This window comes from Kogia breviceps, chromosome 11, assembly GCF_026419965.1.
Source record: "Kogia breviceps isolate mKogBre1 chromosome 11, mKogBre1 haplotype 1, whole genome shotgun sequence".
In the NCBI taxonomy this organism is placed as follows: domain Eukaryota; kingdom Metazoa; phylum Chordata; class Mammalia; order Artiodactyla; family Physeteridae; genus Kogia; species Kogia breviceps.
The window spans coordinates 24,150,010-24,170,569 of NC_081320.1; the positions used below are offsets into that span (position 1 = coordinate 24,150,010).

At 54.1% G+C, this 20,560-nt stretch overlaps 2 protein-coding genes across 8 annotated transcripts; one reads left to right on the forward strand and one right to left on the reverse strand.

Annotated features, from left to right (window-relative positions):
- Positions 1 to 4: 4 nt before the first annotated feature.
- On the forward strand, positions 5 to 4,981 carry WDR54 (WD repeat domain 54). Of its 3 annotated transcripts, none has more exons than XM_067007354.1 (11): positions 5 to 111; positions 423 to 711; positions 880 to 942; positions 1,343 to 1,409; positions 1,496 to 1,549; positions 1,879 to 2,006; positions 2,888 to 2,988; positions 3,088 to 3,250; positions 3,443 to 3,517; positions 3,594 to 3,754; positions 4,139 to 4,981. In XM_067007354.1, exons 2-10 carry the CDS (start codon positions 490 to 492, stop codon positions 3,723 to 3,725), a joined length of 1,005 nt encoding a protein of 334 aa, XP_066863455.1. In that variant the 5' UTR covers positions 5 to 111; positions 423 to 489; the 3' UTR covers positions 3,726 to 3,754; positions 4,139 to 4,981. The 3 variants fall into 3 exon arrangements, with proteins under 3 accessions (XP_066863455.1, XP_066863453.1, XP_066863454.1); XM_067007352.1 differs by having other exon boundaries at positions 3,594 to 3,721; XM_067007353.1 differs by lacking the exon at positions 880 to 942 and having other exon boundaries at positions 36 to 111; positions 3,594 to 3,721; positions 4,139 to 4,320.
- On the reverse strand, positions 3,911 to 19,520 carry RTKN (rhotekin). 5 transcript variants are annotated; one of them, XM_067007349.1, is made up of 13 exons: positions 17,951 to 18,146; positions 16,987 to 17,413; positions 10,490 to 10,689; positions 8,657 to 8,718; positions 8,506 to 8,559; positions 8,293 to 8,410; positions 7,861 to 8,070; positions 7,061 to 7,155; positions 6,853 to 6,959; positions 6,488 to 6,616; positions 5,628 to 5,796; positions 5,358 to 5,462; positions 3,911 to 4,593 (listed from the first exon to the last, which is right to left on the reverse strand). In XM_067007349.1, the coding sequence occupies exons 2-13, from the start codon at positions 17,056 to 17,058 to the stop codon at positions 4,259 to 4,261; spliced, it is 1,656 nt and encodes a 551-aa protein (XP_066863450.1). In that variant the 5' UTR covers positions 17,059 to 17,413; positions 17,951 to 18,146; the 3' UTR covers positions 3,911 to 4,258. The 5 variants fall into 5 exon arrangements, with proteins under 5 accessions (XP_066863450.1, XP_058935009.1, XP_058935008.1 ...); XM_059079026.2 differs by having other exon boundaries at positions 17,774 to 18,042; XM_059079025.2 differs by lacking the exons at positions 16,987 to 17,413; positions 17,951 to 18,146 and adding an exon at positions 19,069 to 19,520.
- Positions 19,521 to 20,560: the final 1,040 nt, after the last annotated feature.

Genomic DNA, 20,560 nt, shown 5'->3' on the forward strand with positions numbered 1-20,560 from the left:
CTGCACGTTTGGGTTGCTCGCCCCAGGCAACGGCCGTGCGTACGTGCGTCGTCTCCATGGTGGCGGCGGATTCGGAGGGACGGAACGCTTCTCGTGTCCGGCAAGCTGCTGGTGTGAACTCTGACCTGGTCCGGGGGCTTCGGGGAGCCAGGCCGAGGGAGGAAGGGCCTGGGGGCTACCCTGCTTCATCCCGCCTTGGCTCGGGTTCTTGGGGCCATTGAGCCCTGGGCCACCGCAATTCCTCCTCTGGGAACCCCTGTCGCGTCATGACTCAGCCCTAGGGTTCCTCTCGTCTGCTCCACAATACCCTTCCCACGCCATGTGATCCCCCATCACCATCCTCGAGGCCCTCGTTCACATCATTACCCAATCTCAGGGGTCTCTCCCAGTGCCTCGTGACAGCCCCCACTTCCACCTCCCAGCCCCCACAGGAATCTCCGCTGTCGGCTGTCTTCCGCGCGCCTGTGATTCGGACGTCTCTCCCCAAGGATGTTCCGCCGGGAGCGCTCCATCCCCCTTCGAGGCTCAGCCGCCGCCCTGTGCAACAACCTCAGTGTGCTGCAGCTGCCCGTGGGCAACCTCACACATTTTGGAGTAGTCCATGGACCCAGCGCCCAGCTTCTCAGCGCTGCTCCTGAGGCTGTGCCCTTGGCCCAGCGCCAACTCCAAGCTAAGGAGGGCGCTGGAGTGAGCCCCCCACTTATCACCCAGGTGAGGCGTGGTGTTAGGAGTGGTGTTGCTGAACCCAACCCTAAACCAGTCCTTCCTCTCCAAACCTCAAGGAATAAGGCCTTCCCTAACCATCTGAATTTCCACATTTTTGAGTCGTCATTCCCCTGCCCTGACCACTTCTTCCTACTCTGATTCACCTCCCTCTAGGTCCACTGGTGTGTCCTCCCTTTCCGAGTATTGCTGGTACTCACCTCACATCGAGGAATACAAGTAAGAAGAGGACCTTCCTGCCCTCCCCCACTAGGGTCTTCTCAACTTCTCTCCAAGGCCCCTAGACCTCACCCCATTTATCTCTAAACATTTCCAAGCTGTTCAAATGCTTAGCCCTCTCTTCCTTATTTCTCATCTTCATTCCTTCTTTGTTTTCCAGTTCTCAAGTGCTATCTCCAATCTCTGCCCTTTTATCAGTTGTATGACCTTGGGCAATTTAGTTAACTTCTCAGAGCCCCAGTGTCCTCCTCTGTTAAATGGAGATAAAAGTAGTGCCTACCTCCCAGGGTGGTTTTGAGGATTAGATGGGCTAAGGCTAACATGAGTATGTGGAGTAGTCAGCACAGAGCTCAGCAAAGGTCAGCTGGGTCATGACCCCATCCTTGCCTTGGTCTTCCAGATGTATGAGTCTGATGGCTCCGTCATGGTCTATTGGCATGCACTGGATGCTGGAGATGCCTCTCTAGGTACCTGCAGGACTGAGTGGGTTGGGGGTAGGGAGTGTTTGCTGGGGCTAGGGGAGACGCTATTTCTAATCATTTTCCCCTCTCAGTGCAGGCTGTGTTTGCCCGAGGAATTGCTGCCAGTGGCCACTTCATCTGTGTGGGTGAGGGGGCCAAGGGCAGGGCATTGGGGGGTACTGAGGTATAGGGGTATATAGCCTTTGGCCAGGAGGATGCCAAAGGTCTGAGGAAATTGTGGAGTGTTAGAGGGAAGGGTGGGAGTGAAGGGGGTTCTGAGAGACTCTAAAAAGCCATGGCGGGGTTCATAGGGGCAGGGTCGGATAGGAAAAGGGTAGTGAATGTAGGGGTGGGGCTGTCGGAGCAGTGAGCGGTGGGTTTGTTACTAAGGTTTCTGGGATGGAGGGAGTGCTGAGTGTGGTGGCTGGAGACCTGGGAGGATCAGGAAGCCATCAGTGGAGCACTGGTTCTGCAGGAATGTGGTCAGGCCGGGTACTGGTTTTTGACATCCCAGCCAAGGGTCCCAACATTGTACTGAGTGAAGAGCTGGCTGGGCACCAGACACCAGTCACAGACATTGCCGCCGAACCTGCCCAGGGACAGGTGAGTGGATTCCCCCTACTGTTCCAGTGAATCTGGGGGCCTCCCCACCTTGGGAGGCTGGGGACCTGGGTTCCAGCCGTGGCTCTGCCACTAAGCAGCTGGATGACTTTGGGCAAATTGCTGCACTTTCCTAGGCTTTAGCAACCTCAGTTCCAGTGATGAAGCCTAAGATACTTTACATTTACGTGGCATTTAATAGTTCACTCACACCTTACAATACTGGTGTGAATGGAAGAGTTGGGACAGATGGTTTCTGAGATACTTTCCAGCTCTGACATGTGTGGCTTCCTTCTCTGAACTTGGGTAAGTTCAGGCCCACCTCCAGTGCTATCCTCCCCAGGAAGCCTTCCCCCATTCCGGCTCCCGCTGATCTCCCTTAGCTGAACCCTGAATTGATACTGCCCTCAGACAACTCTTGTCTCCCCAGTTGAATTGTAAACCTCTTGAAAACAGGGTATGTATCTTCTAATTCCTATATTACACTGCACCTGGCACAGAGCTGGGCCCATGGGCTATGTTGGTTGCCTGGGTTTAGGGGTTGTCAGGAGGCCCAGAGTCTAGTCATGACTGTGACTGGCTCACTGCAAGACCTCCAGAAGGTCCTAACACTATGGCCTCAGTTTCATCATCCATCCAATGAGGACAGTTATATACCCTAACACATGGTGTGTGTGTTGGGGTCAGGGTAGGGAGTAAGACTATAAAGAATACAAGGAAAGCATTTTATGCCTCCAGGGGACCCCTCCAGCCAGTGATGGCTTCACATCTTGCCCTTTCCCTGGAGAGGCCAAGATGCAAATACTGCTTCCCTTCCCCTGCTGCCCTGTATACAGGACCCAGCAGGGGAGAAAGGGAAGGGCTGATCCTGCCTTTCCCCTCAGGACTGTGTGGCTGACATGGTGACAGCAGATGACTCAGGCTTGCTGTGTGTCTGGCGGTCAGGGTCCAAATTCAAATTACTGACCCGAATTCCAGGATTCGGGTAGGTGAGGCGGAAGGGGGCTGAGGCCTTCCTGAGGTAGCTTCCGGGTGGGGTGTAGGCTTGGGTCTGGGAAATCAAAGTAGGGTATCACCCTTGCAGGGTCCCGTGCCCTTCTGTGCAGCTGTGGCAGGGGACCATAGCAGCAGGCTATGGGAACGGGCAGGTGCGTCTGTATGAAGCCAGTACAGGAACTCTGCATGTCCAGATCGACGCCCACGCCCGGGCCATCTGTGCCCTGGATCTGGCTCCTGAGGTGGGCAAGGTCAGTCTCCTCCTCTGTCCCTACATACCCTTGTTCCTGGTGCTGGGATGTTGAGAGGAACTCCACAGGCTTATCTCTGCCACTCAGTGTCGCCCCCTCCTCAGGCACCTGGACTAGGCTCAACAGCCTATACCAGTCCCCTGTCAGCACGTTCTGACTCCCACTGGTCCTCCCTGCCTTTTTTTTTTGTAGCTACTCTCTGCGGCTGAGGACACCTTTGTACACATCTGGAAGCTAAGCAGAAGCCCAGAGGGTGGCTACATTGAGGTGTGTCTTGTAAGGGGAGTGGAATGAGGACCCAAGCATGAGGCAGCAGGCCCTGAGCAGCTCTCTTCTCTCCCAGGTGGAGCACTGTCATGGAGAGTGTGTACCCGACACCCAGGTGTGTGGTGCCCGATTCTGTGATCCCTCAGGCAGCTCCTTTGCTGTGACTGGCTATGACCTCGCTGAGATCCTGAGATTCAGCAGCACGTGAGAGAAAAGCAGCCCTCCGTTTCCCCTGTGGTATTTATAAAGTACCCACCTCCACCCAGCCCTTGTCTGATTACTCAGTATCATAGTCATACTTCACAACTAGTGAACTAAGCTCCAGGGATGAGGGGATGTGGCAGGTCCAGACCAAGCCAAGAGGCAACCTGTCCTCAAGAACCAGGTGAAGGCTGATGTTAAATAACTTTAATGGTCAATTTGGGAGTCACAAGGGAGGTGCATTCCCTCCCAGGGCTCTTCAGTGCCATCCTCAAAGCTGGTTAGTACAGGGAGGTAGGGCAGGGTTGGTTCCAGTTTTCTCCCAGGAAGGGTTTAGGGGGTCCCAGCCAGCCCTGGGAATGAGTCCCTCAGCACCATGGCAACCACAGCTTAAAAGGGGCTTCTGCTCCCACTCCCCAGCCTATCCCCAGTCCAGCAGGGGAAGGGGAGGCCAAGCTGGCCAAACAGCGCCGAATCCAGAGCCCAACTGCACACCGATCATCTCCTCTTCTGACCAGATCCTATTGCCAGCACACCGTCTCACACTGGGGACTGGAGCCAAGTGTGGGGTGGGCCTTTGCTGCAAAGGCCTCTGGACCGTGGAGACCGCTTCGGGGGTAGAGGGGCAACCGAGTGAGAAGCCCCAGGGGAGTGGTCTGGGGGGACAGCATCCAGGGATAACGTTCGGGGTCTCCCCCAGGGCAGGGAATGGGTCTGGGCTGGGGTTGGGGCCACTGAAGCAGGCGAGCAGGGGCCAGGCAGGGCAGGCTGGTCTGTAAACACTGCTAGCCAGGGTGGGGGCGTCTCCAGCCTCGTGCCCTCCCGCTGGGCCAGGATGTCTGTCACCGCTGCGATGTCATCCAGTGGCTCAATAGCTGTGGCACGGGGAAGGGATTGAGGGGAGGGGGCTAGTCAGAGCTTAGGCCCCAGACCTACTCAGCCCTGAGCATCACCTGTCACTGTAGGAGGAAAGCAAAGCCTGGATCTCAGCTGAGATTGCATTATCCTGCAGGAGCAGCCCCTCACTTGGGCCCCCTGGAGTCACAGGTTCTGATAAGACTATGGGATATGGGGTGACAGGGTGGACAGGGAGAGGATGGTGGGCAGAAGTAGGTGAAGAAGCCAAGAAAGAGGAGGAAAATGAAAGCAGTGCCAGGCAAGTGAAAGGTCAGAGGAAGAGACAGGAATCCGCATGCAGAAAGGGAAACAGAAAAGAAGAAATTACGGGAAAAAAAATCCATGAAATGAATCTGCTCTGGGTTTTTTGTTGTTGTTGTCGTTGTTGTTGTTTTTGCGGTACGTGGGCCTCTCACTGTTGCAGCCCCTCCCGCTGCGGAGCACAGGCTCCGGACGCACAGGCTCAGCGGCCATGGCTCACGGGCCCAGCCGCTCCACCGCATGTGGGATCTTTCCGGACCGGGGCATGAAATGAATCTGGTTCTGTGGGTTTTTATTGTAAACTTTGGTGGAGGTGGTTTTAAGAAGAGTTGGAGAAGGGAAAGGAGTACTGGGTGGGACTTGTGTCCTCAGAGCTCTGCCTTAGCCCAAAGTGTGCTTTCTCTCTGTCTCCATTATCTGGGTTCCCTTGAAGCCCCCAACCCAAATTCCCATCAGGATCCCAGAGTGCACTTTCACTCACCCATCTCATGGTACAAGGACCCCTGCTTAGCCAGTACTTGGGGTGGTTTCCGAGGAGCAGGGGTTTCAATTTTCATTATTTCATCGCAGCACTGCTTCCACTGGCCTGCAGGGAGAGCACTGATTGGGGTGGGTGGGGGAGGACTGTGAGAGGGCCAGGCTACCCTCTCCCCTGCTACATTCCTTTCCACACATTCTTGAAATAGAGGCCTTTGGTAAAAGTAACATCCACAGTCCCTCCCGAAGGTTCAATCCAGCCCCCTCCTCTTACTCATGTCAAAGAAAAGCTGCCACAGAGCTTCCATCCAGCTCTGCAGGGCTCCCCGACTCTCGGCCTGAAGGGTGTGTGTCACCTCATCCTCCGCATACTGGTTACTGATGCTCAGGGTGAAGGGCCGGCCCACTGCCTGGTCCAGCTCCCCTGCCCGGACTCGAGTCTCCTGTAGGAGAAAGAGGATCTGCTTCCACCTTCACCTTGGTCACAGAAGTCAGCAGTGACATCAGGCAGGCTTGGTCATCCCTGCCTTAGAAGGAGGAGCTTGTGGGGCTTTCACGAAGCCCTCTCATTTGCCTCCTACTGACCAGAGTGGAAAGGAATGGCAGGAAAGGAAAGGGATGAGACAGGTCGTCCTTAGTCAGGAAAAGAGGAGCAGACGGAGACAGGGAAGGAGGGATTGAGTGAGGCAGGGAAGGCAGGGAGGCAGGGACAGGAACGCCGAGGCCTGAGGTCCCTCACTACTCTTATAAAAGTCGGCAGGAATGCTAGCAAAAGGGCTAGGAAACAAAGAGGGTCCTTGGACTTGGGTTGGGAGAGAAAACCAGGAAACGGTGAGGGAGATGCAGATTGAATCTGAGTGGAAAGATGGAAGGAGGATGAAAAGTCCTAAACTGGCTATAGAACCCTCTCTGAGACTTGGCAGGGGCAAAGGTTGGTGAGTAGAAGGGACGATCATTTTCCAGTGATGCTGGTTGGGGAGAATATGGTCCCAACAACCCTGGCCCTGAAGCTGGGTGTGGTGCTGTTTGGAACAGGAGGCTAGCTTTGATCTCTTTGAGGTCTGTGCCCACCCTCCTGGGGCCTGATGGAGAGGCTCCCGAACCCTGCCACCTTCACCACCAGGGATTCATCACCTTGTTGATCGCAATAGTAAACAGCGGCTCCTCCCCAGTGTCTGTGTCTTCAGGTTGCCGGTAACAGAAGAGGTTTGTTCCTTTCAAGACTCCATGCACTCGCACCCAGTCCTGCAGCTCCCCAGCTTGCTGCATAAATGACTCAAGGTTTCCTAGGGGAATCACACCCCCAACACCCTTCTTCCCAGCCCCCCACAGAGAAACTGCTCCTTCCTGCCCACCCTCCTGTCTGATCCCCCTCTCGTCTTGCCATGCTCCTCCTGCTTCCACCCAGATCTTGCTTTTTCAATAGTTCTTTGATTCCTGGGTGATGTGGCTCTCCTCTGCCTTCTCCCTGTTCCCTTCCACTCCTCAGGGCCCCTCACCTGCACCCTGAGGATACCACTTGCAGTAGGCTGAGTCATGCAGAAAGGCTGAGCCACGAGGCGGCAACACACGCTACCATAAAGGGGCAGCCAGGCGGGGTTCTCCTCTGGGGGAGGAGGAAGTGCAGGGTGAGGGTGGGGAATGTGAAGGGGACCATCCCACAGCCCCTCTTGTCACCATCCAGCATCCCCCACATACAATACTCACCATGACTGGCGAGGGTCAGGTCATGTGTGCGGAACCCATCTTGCACTGCTGCCAGGGTGAGTGTGGTATGAGCCAAGAGGTGGTAACGAGGACCACTGCAGGACAGAGAAGTGGGCAGCAGCCAAATGAGGGGCACGTTGGATGGCAGGAGCTATAAGCTGAGCAGGTCGGCCCCATCGTTCAGGCTGCCCCACAGAAAACTAGCTTGCCTCCCCCACAGGGGTTGGAACATTTACTGCACTCCTGCTAAGTGCCGGGGCCTGTGCTTTAAATACGTTATCCCACTGTGTTCCCACAACAGCCCTGAGGCAGCTTGAGGCTTAAAAGAGGTTAAGATATCTGCCCATAAATATAGCTTAGGTGGTAGAGTTGGAATTTGAATCTATGTCTGTCTCCAAAATAAGCATTCTCTTCACTACCTGGAAGGTTTTCAAACTGCTGCTCAGAGACCCAGTGGTTCCACTAGGTGCCTCCAGGTGCCTGCAGGCAACAACCACAGGACCCAGGCTACCCTGCTGCAACCAGGGGCACTCTGTTCTATCCACATAAGATGTATTTGCTGCTGCCAAAAAGTGATGACCCCAGAGCCTAGCTCTTCCTGCATTCCTATTGGTCTTCTCAGTTGGCTCAGGGTACAAGCCCTGAGGTACAGGCCAGAGTGCCTCCCAGCTATGTGACCACTGCTTATTTGTATCTGTCTGCATGTCCTGGCAGCAGTGCAAAATAGGTTCTGCATGCTCAGCACAGCTCAGAGGTCACCTGTGGCCAGCTGAGGGCAGTGGGGGAATACAGGGCCTTACCCAACAGCCGGGGTGGGGAGCAAGATGGGACTGCTCCCTGAGCCCCCAGCTGTCTCCAGCGATGCCCGCACACGCCTCCCCGAGGAGCGGCCCAGAGAGCTGCTGAGTTTGGTGGCAAGCCTCTTGGGGGCTCCAGCCAGGGCCCCCTCCTCTTCCACACAGGCCCCATACAGCTCCAGCCGCAGTTCAAAGTCTGGCCCTGCCTCGGCACTGTAGGAATATGGGAGGAAGAGAGGACAGGAGGGTGGTCTGGGGAAGTCCAGGGAGCGGCGCTCTGGTGGAGGACGGATGTCATGCAAGTACAGGACAGCTCCACAGGGAAGGCCCATCTCCCTTCCTCCCTCTCCTCTTCCTCCCCTCCCCTGGAGCTACCTCATCCGAGGACTCGAGCAGAGTAGAGAAAGGAGGGAGCCACAGGGATGAGGTACTCACAAGAGCACGTTGTTCTGAAAGGATATGTCTGTGAGGGTCCTATCCACCAGGATCATCTCCGTGTCCTGAATGTGTTCCCCTATCTGCAGCAGCAAGAACACAGCCCAACGGTGCAGGTCTGGGGACAGAGCAAAACTGGTAAAGATGTGCCCCACAGGGACCTCCAATCTCAGGGTCACTCCCTTAAATTTGTCCCACGTGTGTGGAACTCACCGCCTTTGTTCTTGAAATATTCTGTGTCCTTCCACATGAGTGGAATCCGGAGATCTAAGGGGCAGAGGAGTAGGAATAGATGTTGAGATGGGGCAGGAGATCTTATCATTGGACAAAGAATGCCAACAGCTGGGGTAGTTGTGCTTCTTACCAGAAATGCAGACCTGGCCGCGGCAGGGGGAGCGCTCAGCGGGCGGACCACTGTCAGAAGGCCTGTGGGCAAATCACAACGTCCTAGCCTGGCCTCTTGACACTATTCCCCCTGGCTCTGGTTCCCAAGGGCTCTAGGACCCCCCTGGCCCAGGACCCAGCTGCCAGGTCCCAGCCAGGCTGACATGGCAGGGCTGAAGGACTGTTAGGGAGAGTTGTCAGTTGAACCCAGGAGGTTGCTGGGCTTGGGAATGTTAGAGGCTCTTAGCTCACACACACAGTACAAGCTCAGGCCACCCCCCGCACAAGCACCCTTCCTGACCACCTCCCCAGACTCCTGCCAGGGAGAAGTGGGGCTCGAGGACACAGGTGCCCACAGAGAGAGACTCCCTTTTAGGGACTCTTCTCCATTAACCCCCAGGCTTGGAGGAGTTTGCAGGCTTTCTTTTTAACAACAAAGGAGGCTGCTTGTCTCCACCATCTCATCACTTCAATAAAGGAGGGTACTGGATCAGTCAGAAAACCAAAAACCCAAGTAGGGAACATTTGTGTTCCATTTACTGCAAATCTCTCTCCATCCTCCCCCTCAGCTTTGATTTCTCCTCTACCCCTCTGGCTAGATGGGCTGAACCTTCCCAGTGCCCCAAGTTTCCCAGTCCTCCCACTGCAGGGGGGACATCCGGCCTTCCTCCCCTCCCTGCCCATCATTAGGACTCACCAAGCATGTGTCCCTCTCCTAAGGTGATGGCCAGCTTATCCATACTAATTTATAATTCATTATAATGAAATTAGTGACTTAGCCTTAAACTAAATGATGTGGCATTGATGGCAATGTGTTTAGCTACCAGGGACTTGGGGTGCACCTCAGATCACACTGTATGGGCTGTGTGGGGACTTGGGCAGGGCAGAGCCTGTCAATGGCCGCCTCTTAAGAGACAGCAAACTCACAGTAGAAGGTGTCCCCATGCCTGCTTGCTCTTCGTTTAACTTTATGGAGCAGCCTTCCCCTGGTGTCTTCATGCGTGAACTCTGGAGGCCTCCTGGCAACCTCTCCTTGTGTCAGCCTTCATGGATGAGCTGGGATGACACTATGTCGGTGAGGGGCCTGGACCTTCTCCCCACTCAGCCTTGTGGGATCAAGCAGGTTACTTTGCCAGAAGCCAATTTTCCAAATGACCAGTTCACCAAAAATGGTCAGTTCTCAGAATGATCAATTTGCTGAATATTTTCTCCCACATTTTAGTTTTACCAGAGCATCGCCTCGACCACTTCACTACAGATTTGTCAGATCAGCAGAGTCTAATGCCAGTGTAGGTTGTGTTTCACATCCAAGAGTTGAGTCCTTTTAGTGCACAATCTAATTTATGTGAATGGGTAGGCTTTCCCTTAAATTTTTTAAAAATTATTATTTCTTTTCCCAATCCCTGACTCTAATGAGGCAAACCCCAGGTACAATGAACTATTTATTGTCAGTTACAGTAAATTGGTCATTTAGCAAATTGGCCATTTGGTGAACCAGCTATGAGAAAATTAGCTTTCCAGAAGCCAGCCAGCCAGACTCATCAGATCACAGGGAGGGCTTAGCAAATTAGCACTTTTGCATTACTACTCCTCAGACTGCCAGCCTTTCGCCAGATACACTGGCTTTCCTGAGCCAGTGTCTTGCAACTCACTAGTGCACCTCTGGGCAGCACACTGCGGTGGTAAAACACCAAGGTGTCTTCTAGGACCCTGTTAAGTCTTCACCAGGAAGTCATCTTCAGGGTGCTCCATACTCCATAAACACACACACTGCGCCATCACTCCCATAAAGCCTCGCTTCCCCCTTGCTCACCGCCGGCCCGTCTTCCTCAGCACCTGCGCCTCCTTGCGCCGCTGCAGCTCGCCCATGTAGCTGAGGATGCGGCTGTTGCACACCAGCAGGCTCTTGGTGGCCTCCAGAGCCTGCTCTCGCTGGGAGCAGGCCGCCAGCAGCTTGCAGGCCCCTTCCCTCATCCGGATCTCATGGTCTAGCTTTCTTTGCAACTCTGTGTCCTAGCCGGGGTGGGGATAAGGATGAGAAGGAAGTGTCAACTGGGGGACAGGTTGAAGCACCCTTCATTCCCAAGTGGACTGTGGTCCACAAGAAACTTATGTTTCAGGCAACTAAAGGGCAAGGGTTGAGTCTCAACCTCAGCAGCCCACAAATAACCAGAGAGGCTTTGTTAAAATTTATACTCCCAGAGGGAGTATAAATTTTTTCAGCCTCTTTTGAGCGCAATTTGGAAAAATCTGTAAAAACTACAAATTCACATATCCTTTGATCCAGCTATCCAACATCTAGGAGTTTATCCTACAGATATAGTTACACTTGTGGGCAGAGCCATATTCACTGCAGCATCATTTTAAAACACCAAGATTAAAAGTCCTTCAATAGGGCATTGGTTAAATAAATTATAGCACATCTATACCACGGAATATGGACTACTGCAGACATTAAAGAGTGAGGTAGATGTGTGCAAAAATGAAGCAATCTTCAAAATATATGAAGTGAGAAAAGAAAGAACAGTATTACAGCGTGCTACCATTTGTGTGCTATATATATACATATATATATATATATATATGCATATACATATCCATAGACATGCATACAATAGTAGTGGCTGTGGGGCTGGGAGCCAGGAATGGAAAATCAATTTATGATACTTTATGCTTCTTTACTACTGTACTATTGGAAATTGTGTTACCTTTTAAAAAATTAAATCTTCTGAGTTAAAAAAAAAAAAAATCACGAGAACCCACGTCAGAGTAGCAGAATAAGAATCTCTAAGAGTGGGGCCTGTGCATTTTTTGGAAAATTCCCCAAGTGACGCTGAGGTGCAGCCCAGGCTGAGAACTACCACCTAAAGGGAATGGCCACAGATAGTAAAGGCCATCCTGGCTTACCCCAAAGACTCAAGTGATGAGAGAAGACATTTAGTTGGCAAGGGGTCAGTGGAGAAGGAGCATACCACCTACAGTGTTTATCCATGCTGCACAGAATGCAGTACACACCCCAAATTTGGGAACCTGCCACCTGCTGGCCCTCTGAGACTGGGAGGTAAGGACAGAGGCAAGGAATGGGGATGGGAAGACAGGTGAAGCAGGTCAGGAGTGAGTAGGCACTTAGCACAATGCCCAATGCACAGCATATGGTATGCATGGGGGCGGGGTGCTTATTTTAATGATGCAACTTCAGCCCAGTAGCGTTCACCCAATAACACTGGAGCATCCCCGTGCTGGCCAAAGCACCGTATTTGAAATCCAGCTGGGAGGTGAGAGATGCAGACATTAATGGCTGCTCCATAAGTGCCACGTCATGGCACAAACATGCTCACAGGAAACAGACCCTATTTGTTTCTGGCTGAGGTGATGGGGAAGGCTTCAGAGAAGAGGTGGAAGACTATCCCTATTACAGCGTACAAATCAGAAGGCAAGCCAAGTGGAGTCACAGGGTTGGAAGAGGAGGATGAATGTGACTGCACAAAACCAAAACCTGTCTTCTCCCTCACACCAGCTCTTTTCCATACTCTGTGCTCTTGCTTCTTTCTTGATGATTCCAGCCCTCAAGTCTCCAAGACCTCAACACCCTAAATTTCTGCTTCCGGGAATTGCCTTGTTCAGCCTCTCTCCTGATTCTTCCTTCCTTACTTGGGCTAGGCCAGACTTTCATCACGTCTCACCTTATCTCATCACCCTCACTATCCATATTTCCCTTCCTGACCCTTCAGAAATAGCCCAACCGGGTACCTACGCTGCCTCCACCAGGAAGCCCTCTCAGACTACACAGCTGCCCCCACCCCCACCATGACTGCCTGCTACGGTTTGCTGCCTGCCAACCCCCATCCCATTCTGCATGTAGCTTCTACCACAAACGTCCCCAAACAGGTGAGGGGGGTGGGGCCGAGCAGCGTCCGCAGGCCCCCTCCTGACTAGCCTTTTGGTCCCGGCTCCAGCACTCAACGGATTCTTCCCTAGCCCTGTCCATTGCACGTATGGTGCAACGCAGGCATCGTGCCGGTCCCAGGAGCCACAACGCAGGGAGCCGCCCCGCCCGCAGCGAGCGCCGATGACATCATCTACCAACTGCCGGGAGAGCGGCCGAGGGGCTCCGGGACGCAGGCAGTCCCTCAGTCCTTCTGTGCGCTTGGCCCGGTTAGGCTCCGGGTGGTGTTAACCACAGAGACCTAGTCGCGTAAGGACGGTACCTCCGGGAGCACCGACCTGCCTCACTCTAGAAAGGTCTCCAGACTCCGGAGCTGCTGGAGGCCAGGGGGCCCCTCCGGAGTGCAGTTGCCCTCCAAGATGACTCCTGGCCCGGGTGCATGCGGGAGGGGGGATAGTGTATACATCAGAATAACTGGGGCTGCAGAGAAGTCGCTGTATCCAGCCTGGATGAGTCGGACTGGGGGCGCAGACAACCTGGCTACCACTCTCCCCGCATGCACTCGGGTCCGAATCCATTCTCCCACGGCTCTCGGTGGAGAGTGCCATAGAAATCTCCCACCCTTTGGGCAGAGCACCTCGGGAATCCTGACGCAGGCTCTGGATCCCAGAGCTTCACCCACATCTCCGTATCCCAGGTATAGCTCCATGTCATCCCCCTCCCCACCCACACACCCTCTCTTCCCAAGCCGGCAGTACTTTCACCAGACCACTGGGAAAGAGCCCTAAGCTGGACTCTGCTCAGGGCCCAAGGGGCTGACGGAGGATGAGTCATGGGCAGAAGCCCCAGCACACATTAGGCCCTCTCTGGACATTCTTTCCAGTTCCTCCCACTCCCTTCTGTCTCTGACTTCCCTCTCTGCTTCTCATCACCTTATGTTCCCTTTAGAATCTCCACCAGGGCTAAGTTCAAATCCTGGCTTAGGAACTTGACTAGTAGCCATGAGAACTTAACCTTTGGAGCCTCTGTTTGTAAACTGGGGGTGGGAGGGCATGGTAATTCCACCTCCTACTGTTTGAGGATTAAATGGGAAAGTTTAACCCCTACCTGGGCCCAGCACTCCCACCTTCCCTTTAATTTCAGCTTAAGTTGCCTCCTCCAGAAAGTCTTCTTGAATTTACACTTCCACGACTACGTCTCTTGCTAATCCCTGAAACATCAATGGGATAGGGGTTGGGGAACTGCTGAGCTTCCTGGAGAAAGAACACAGCACCCTGAACTAACCCAAGACTGAATGAGAGATGATCAAAGTGAAATCTAAGCCCCCTCCTCTTCCCCAGAACTTGGGCAGAGCTCCTATGAAGAAAAATTACATGGAGGGGGAGGCAGGCAGAATTCTAACATTTAAATACCTAGACCAGCCATGGCCAATAAGATCTTCTGCAATGATGGAAATGTTCAGTAGCCATCTAGCACATGAAATGTGGCTAGAGTAATTAAAAAACTAATTTTTTAATTTTATTTCATTTTAATTAACTAAATTTAAAATTTTAATAGCCACATGTAACTAGTAACATGGACAGTGCAGAGGACTAGGGATGGCAAATAGGTTTTATCTCATATGCCAACACAGGACAATATGTAGTGTCAGAGTCCCAATGGGATCCTTGGGCACCTTTCTCCATTTTAGAAAAAGATGATCCTCTCCAGGCAAACAAATTAGATAAAGGTGTCCCCTCCTCACACCACCTGAAACCAGGCCAGGACTCCTGCCACTATGCAGTGCCCTTATGAAGGATACAACCTGCATAATTTATGCCAAGGTTGAGCTGAGAAAGATTGTGAGGCCATGTGTGGATTTGTTGGTGAAGACTGCCATGATTGACTCATAAAGTCTATCATGATCTAGGGAGTGGGGACCCGGTTGAGGGTACAAACACATGTGCAATAAATTCCCCTTCTGAGCTAGGCTCTCTACTGCCCTGCCTCTGACCTCCCTTAGCAGCAACCCCCTGCCTGGTTCAGGCAGTCACTTCTACAGCTTCCTCTCTCTTCCCCATCTCAGTAAATGACCACATCGTCCAGTTGCTTAGCCACACACCTGAGAATCATCCTGGAGCCCTCTCTTGGCCGCACCCACATGTCCAGTACATCAGCAAGCCCTGTCAGATCTACCACCATCATCTGAAATCCACCCCCTTCTCGCTATCTCCACCGTGAGCATTTAATCCATACCACCAGGTTCACTCCCCTAAGGCTATAACAACCTCCTAGCTGGTGGTCTTCTGCTATTCATCTGGCCAACCCTTCTCCCTCCCAATCCCCACCCCCACCCCCATCCCCACCCCCCACCCCTGCCTAGCCTATTCCTTTCAAACACAACAGCCATCATTTTAGAGCATTAGATAAGTTGTCCCCCTGCTTAAAACGCTTCCATGAGCCAACATCACACTTAGAGTAAAATCTAAATGCCTGTCCTGGCCTACAAAGCCCTGCATAATCTGGCTTCCACCCATCAGCTCGACCCCAGCTATTATGTTCCAGCCCCACTGGCTCTCCTTCTTCCACAAACATATCACCATCATCCTCATTTGAGAGCCTTTTGCCCTTACTATATGCCCTCTGTCTGGAAAGCCCTTCCTCCCATCTTTACATATCTTCATATCCTTCTGGTCACAGCTCAAAGAGCTCACAGAGGCCTTCCCTCACTCCTACATCTAATGCTGCCCCCCCACCCGATTTTTTTTTTTTTTAAATATAAACAAACATTTATTGATTACTAACTATATGATAGGTTTTGGGGGTTTTTTTGCGGTACACGGGCCTCTCCCGTTGCGGAGCACAGGCTCCAGGCGCGCAGGCTCCGCGGCCGTGGCTCACGGGCCCAGCCGCTCCGCAGCATGTGGGATCTTCCCGGACCGGGGCACGAACCCGTGTCCCCTGCATCGGCAGGCGGACCCTCAACCACTGCGCCACCAGGTAAGCCCCCCCCACCCGATTTTTATTACACACCCCCTATTTTCATCATAATTTCACTATGTGAGATTATTTGTTCACATGCTTCTTATCTGTTCCCCCAGTAGAATGGACCTTTCCTGTTCTGTTCACTGAGGTATCCCAAGATCTAGAAAGAAGCTGACATATAGTAGGTGTTCAATAAATGTGATTGAGAATAAATAAATGAGGGACATCCCCGGCAGTCCAGTGGTTGAGACTCTGCCTTCCAATGCAGGAGGCGTGGGTTTGATCCCTGGTGAGAGAACTAAGATTGCACATGCTGTGGGGTGCGGCCAAAAACTAAAAAAAAAAAAAAAAGGACTTCCCAGTTGGCGCAGTAGTTAAGAATCCGCCTGCCAATGCAGGGGACATGGGTTCAAGCCCTGGCCTGGGAAGATCCCACATGCCGCAGAACAATTAAGCCCGTGTGCCACAACTACTGAGCCTGCACTCTGGAGCCTGTGTGCCACAGCTACTGAAGCCTGCGTGCCTAGAGCCCATGCTCTGCAACAAGAGAAGCCACAGCAATGAGAAAAGCCTGTGCACTGCAATGATGAGTAACCCCCCTCTCGCTGCAACTAGACAAAGCCAGTGAGCAGCAACAAAGACCCAATGCAGCCAAAAATTAATTAACTAATTTTTAAAAAATAAAATAAATCTATCTTTTAAAAAAAGGAGGACTTCTCTGGTGGCACGGTGGTTAAGAATCCGCCTGCCAGTGCAGGGGACACAGGTTCAAGCCCTGGTCCGGGAAGGTCCCACATGCCGCAGAGCAACAAAGCCCATGCGCCACAACTACTGAGCCTACGCTCTAGAGCCCACGAGCCACAACTACTGAGCCAGCGTACCGCAACTACTGAAGTCCGCGTGCCTAGAGCCCGGGCTCCACGACGAAGAGTAGCCCCCGCTCGCCACAACTAGAGAAAGCCCACGCACAGCAACCAAGACCCAACACAGCCAAAAGTAAATAAGTTAAAAAAATAATAATAATAAGTAAATTTTTTTTTTAAAAAAAGAATAAACAGCTCCCTGCCATCTTCAGGGCCACAGAATCCTTACATCCTGCCCTAGAGTACTCTTCCCCTTCTCTGGTAAGGCCATCTCCTTCCTGCAAACCTCTCTCACATTGAACTCCCCTCTTCTTTCCATACCTAAAAGGTGCCCTCAGCCCCAGAACACACATCCACACCAACCCACAGAGCTTCCAGAAATAGGTGTGAAGACCCTGTTGCCAACACAATACTCTAATAGGCAGAACTGAACCTGGGTCCACACGTAGCACCCAACGAAGGGCTTACAGAACCACCTATCCCTCTCCCCACTTGGAGCAGGCTCTGCTCTCCCCGCTAAGCCCCATCAGGAAAGGGCAGAGCAGAGATGGGCTGGGATGCTGTGAAGGAGGTGCACTCCAGGGGTGGGGGCGTTACCTCCAGGCTGAGCGCCATCTGCCGGATGTAGAGCATATTCAGGTCCTCCAGGATGTGCAATCTGTCCTGCATCTCTGTGCCCCCCAGTTGCCCCTTCCCTTGTTGACCCCTCAGAAGGGTGGGGCGAGCAAGCACCACGCTGCCCCACAATTCCTCCCGCTGCTCCCCTGGTCTTGAAAGAGGTGGGCAGTTCTTGGACAGAGGGCAGAGGCAGCCCCTGTCCCTCTTGCGCTCCCGTTAGACCCCTCTGGCTGCTGTGACAAACTTTCCTTGCCTACCGCTGTTCCAGGGCCCTGATGGGAGCCAGGCATGGAGGGAAAGGAAAGCGAGGTGAGGATGAGCAGGGTCCCCGGAGAGGAGGCCAGCTGCAGAGGGGACTCTGGGCACAGAGTGTCCAGTCTTGCTTTGGTGGCAGCTGTTCTCCCAGCTGTGGAAGAAAAAGGCTCTTTCATTCCGACTCTGGCCCCTCCCCAGCCCCCGCCCACATCCCTGGCCTGGTGGACAGAGAATCTGTGTGCGGTAGGGTGTGAGGGGCAGGCACAACTGGAAGGGGGCAGGGAGGGGACACTTCATGCAGGTTCTACAGAGTCGTGGGGTTTGTCAGGAGGTTGCTTTCTGAAAGGGGTTCTGGCTTAGTTTGAGGAAGAAGACGGATAACGGTGAGGACCTGATTGAGTGAGCCCAGGGAGTGGGACAGAGGGGTAAATGCGGCCCAACCCCCAGGGCCACCTCTTCCAACTTGGGTTCAGCCCCCATCCAGCCTGCCCCACCCTGGGTTCACAATTACCTCGCTTTTCCAGCAGAAGGGAGGAGACAGAGGGAGAAAGGCAGGGGTGTGCCTAGCTGCTGCTGCCCCCGCTCCCCTCTGCGGGCCCCTTCCCTTCCAGACAGGAAACCAGCCCCGATTCCCAGCCAGCTGCAGTTTTGCCACCCCCCTCCACCCCAGGCCCACGGAGTCACACACCGCTCCGCCGGGTCCCAGCGGCTCCGCCCCGGCTCCTCCGCTACGGCCCCCAAAAGGCTGGGCTTATCCCAGGGGCGGCCCCAGCTCACAGGCCCCTCCTCCGGGTCCCTGGGCCTCGCCCCTCACTCCTCCACACTGGCCCCACGCGGCGTTGCTTATGCGGGACCCGATAGAAGTCCTCTCCCCGAGGCCCACTAGCTTCTAAGTCAGCGAAGGCCCGGGACACTGGGACACCGGTGTGAAAGAGCCTTTGTTCTGGACGGGCTGTAGGGTAAAGTGCAGAAGCCAGGCCTGGAATCCCGGCAGGGAGGGGTGAGGAAGGCCCTCACACTTAACCCTTTCCAAGCCAAGCAGGAAAGGAGAGCTGACCTTGGGGATAGCCTCTGCTGTAGCTACTCGCCTTCTTAGTCCTAGCTCAGCCCCACATCTTTCAGACCCTCCTGAGCCTCTTTAGGGAGTTACAGGTAAGGCTCAAACCTGAGCAACGTGTAGAGTGCTGGGCCGAGGAGGCAATTGTAGAGGCTGGACTTCTCTTAGGCCCCAGGAAAGGAGGCTGAAAGTTTGGGTGCGGGAAATAATCCCAAATCTTTAATAAGGAACCCCCTCACTCCCGATTCTCCCAGCCACAGAGGAGCAGCTGGGGAGGGTTTCAGCGAAGGGGGCAGACCTGGTGAAGAAGTCAGGATTGATGATGTAGGCTGTCCCAGACGGTTGAGACAGGTTGTGGGATGCGGCTGGAGCCCAGGGAAGGAGCGGGCGCCCAGGCCAGGAGTCTGTTAGAGCCCGCCTGGTGCACACCGCCCTTTGCTCCGGAATGCCGGGAAGGACCGGGGTAAGGCACATTTTGGGAATCGAGCCTAGGGCCCCTTAAATTGAAGCCAACCCGAGGTTTTTCCAGGCGGAGGCAAATCATCCCAACTGGGCCAGGTAATGTCTGGGGTGGCACGGTCCGATTAACGTGCAGACGGTCCGCGGCTGACTTTTTAAGTCAACAACCACTAGTTTGTACCAGACCGGCGGCGTCTCCGCCCCTCGGCGCGCGCGGGCGGGGTGGGAGGCCCAGGCGGCCCGGACTGCGGGAGCCCGGAGAGGGGCAGGCAGGGACGCAGGTCTCTCACCTCCGGTGGGTCGCAGAAGAGGCTGAGTCGGAAGCGGCCGCGTTTGAACTCCATTTCCAGGGCGGAGCCCCTGGCCACGGTGACCCGGCTCCGGTGGTTTCGGGAGAACATGCTGGCGGTCCCAGGCCTTTGCCTGCCCTCTGCACTCCCCGCGCCGCCCGGTCCTGCCTTGTCTCGTAGGCTTCTGCCCCTCGACTGCCTCCAGCTAGTCCGGCCGGGAATCTCCCACGGCCCGGTTCCCAAACTCCGCCCCCGGAGACGACACCTGGGCCGGGCAGGGCGCAGCACGTTCTCCCTCTACTCCAGCCCCCCGCCCCCACCAAAGGCCCTGCCCGCCGGGCCAGTCCCGGGCCCCAAGCAGGCCTGGCCCGACAGCCGGAGCACCCTACACCTCGCGAGCACTGCGGGGGCGCGTCGTCCCTCCTGCCCGGGTAGCCAGCGCCTCACCTGGGCAAGGGGCGGGCCCAGAGAAGCCCCGCCCCCCTGCCTCCCCCTCTCGGCTAGCCAGGCTGCCTGCGCGCGGAAAATCCCGGGGCCCAGGGATCGCCGAGAGGCACACAGCCCGGCCTTCGGCTGGCGCCCGATCTCACCTCTAAGCAGCTTCTGAGGCGACTGTTTCAACTTCCTACAGTCCCAAATGTCCTTTCTTCGTCCCCCTACCCACTAAAGCTTCCCTCCGTCCCTAGTGGCCGCAATTCACGTGTCTGGTAACCCTGTTCTGTTGCTTGTACAATGCGGATACAGTAATTACCTCCACTCCTCAGGTCGCTATGAGGATTACATATGAGAATGAGTGTAAAATGCCCAGCATAGTGCCTGGCACAAGACAAGCACCCCGTAAGTGGAGCTATGAAGAAAAAGGATCAGGTGCAGCACCTTTGTGCCCTTGGATGGGGCACCAGCGACCTCAGCTCCCTGGACCCAGACTTTAAGTGCCTTAAGACGGTGAGGATATCTGTGGCCTCAGATGGGCTCTCAGCTGTTTTGCTGGGTGGCTGAGGCAGGGTTAGGATTCACAGCTTCTGCAAAAAAAGGGGCCAACCCCAGCCTCCTGGGACAGAAGGAAATGGCAGAGGATTCGTTTGCTGACCACACATGAGGAGTTTTCTGGGGTCTTATGAACTTACTGGGGAGAACTCGAGAGAGAGTGGGGCTCCTTCACAGCCAGAGCCAGAGAAATACCAGCCTATAGCTTTAGAGACCCCAGGTTAGAAATGCTCTGCTATGACAAATTACTCAACATTCTTTTAGAAAACCTGACTTAAAATTACTTTGGCAAAAGGGGAAATTTATGGCTTAAGAAACAATAATGTCCAGGGGTCAGGCTTTAGTTGTGGCTTGACCCAGGCATTCAGCATCACATCTGGCTCTACTTTCCTCCATGTTAGCTTCACTTTCCACAGCATAACAAGATTGTTGCCAAAAATTCTGGGTATATAATATTTTCAGACTTAAATTCAGCAGAAAAGGGAGTATCTGTTTCCTGAAGCTC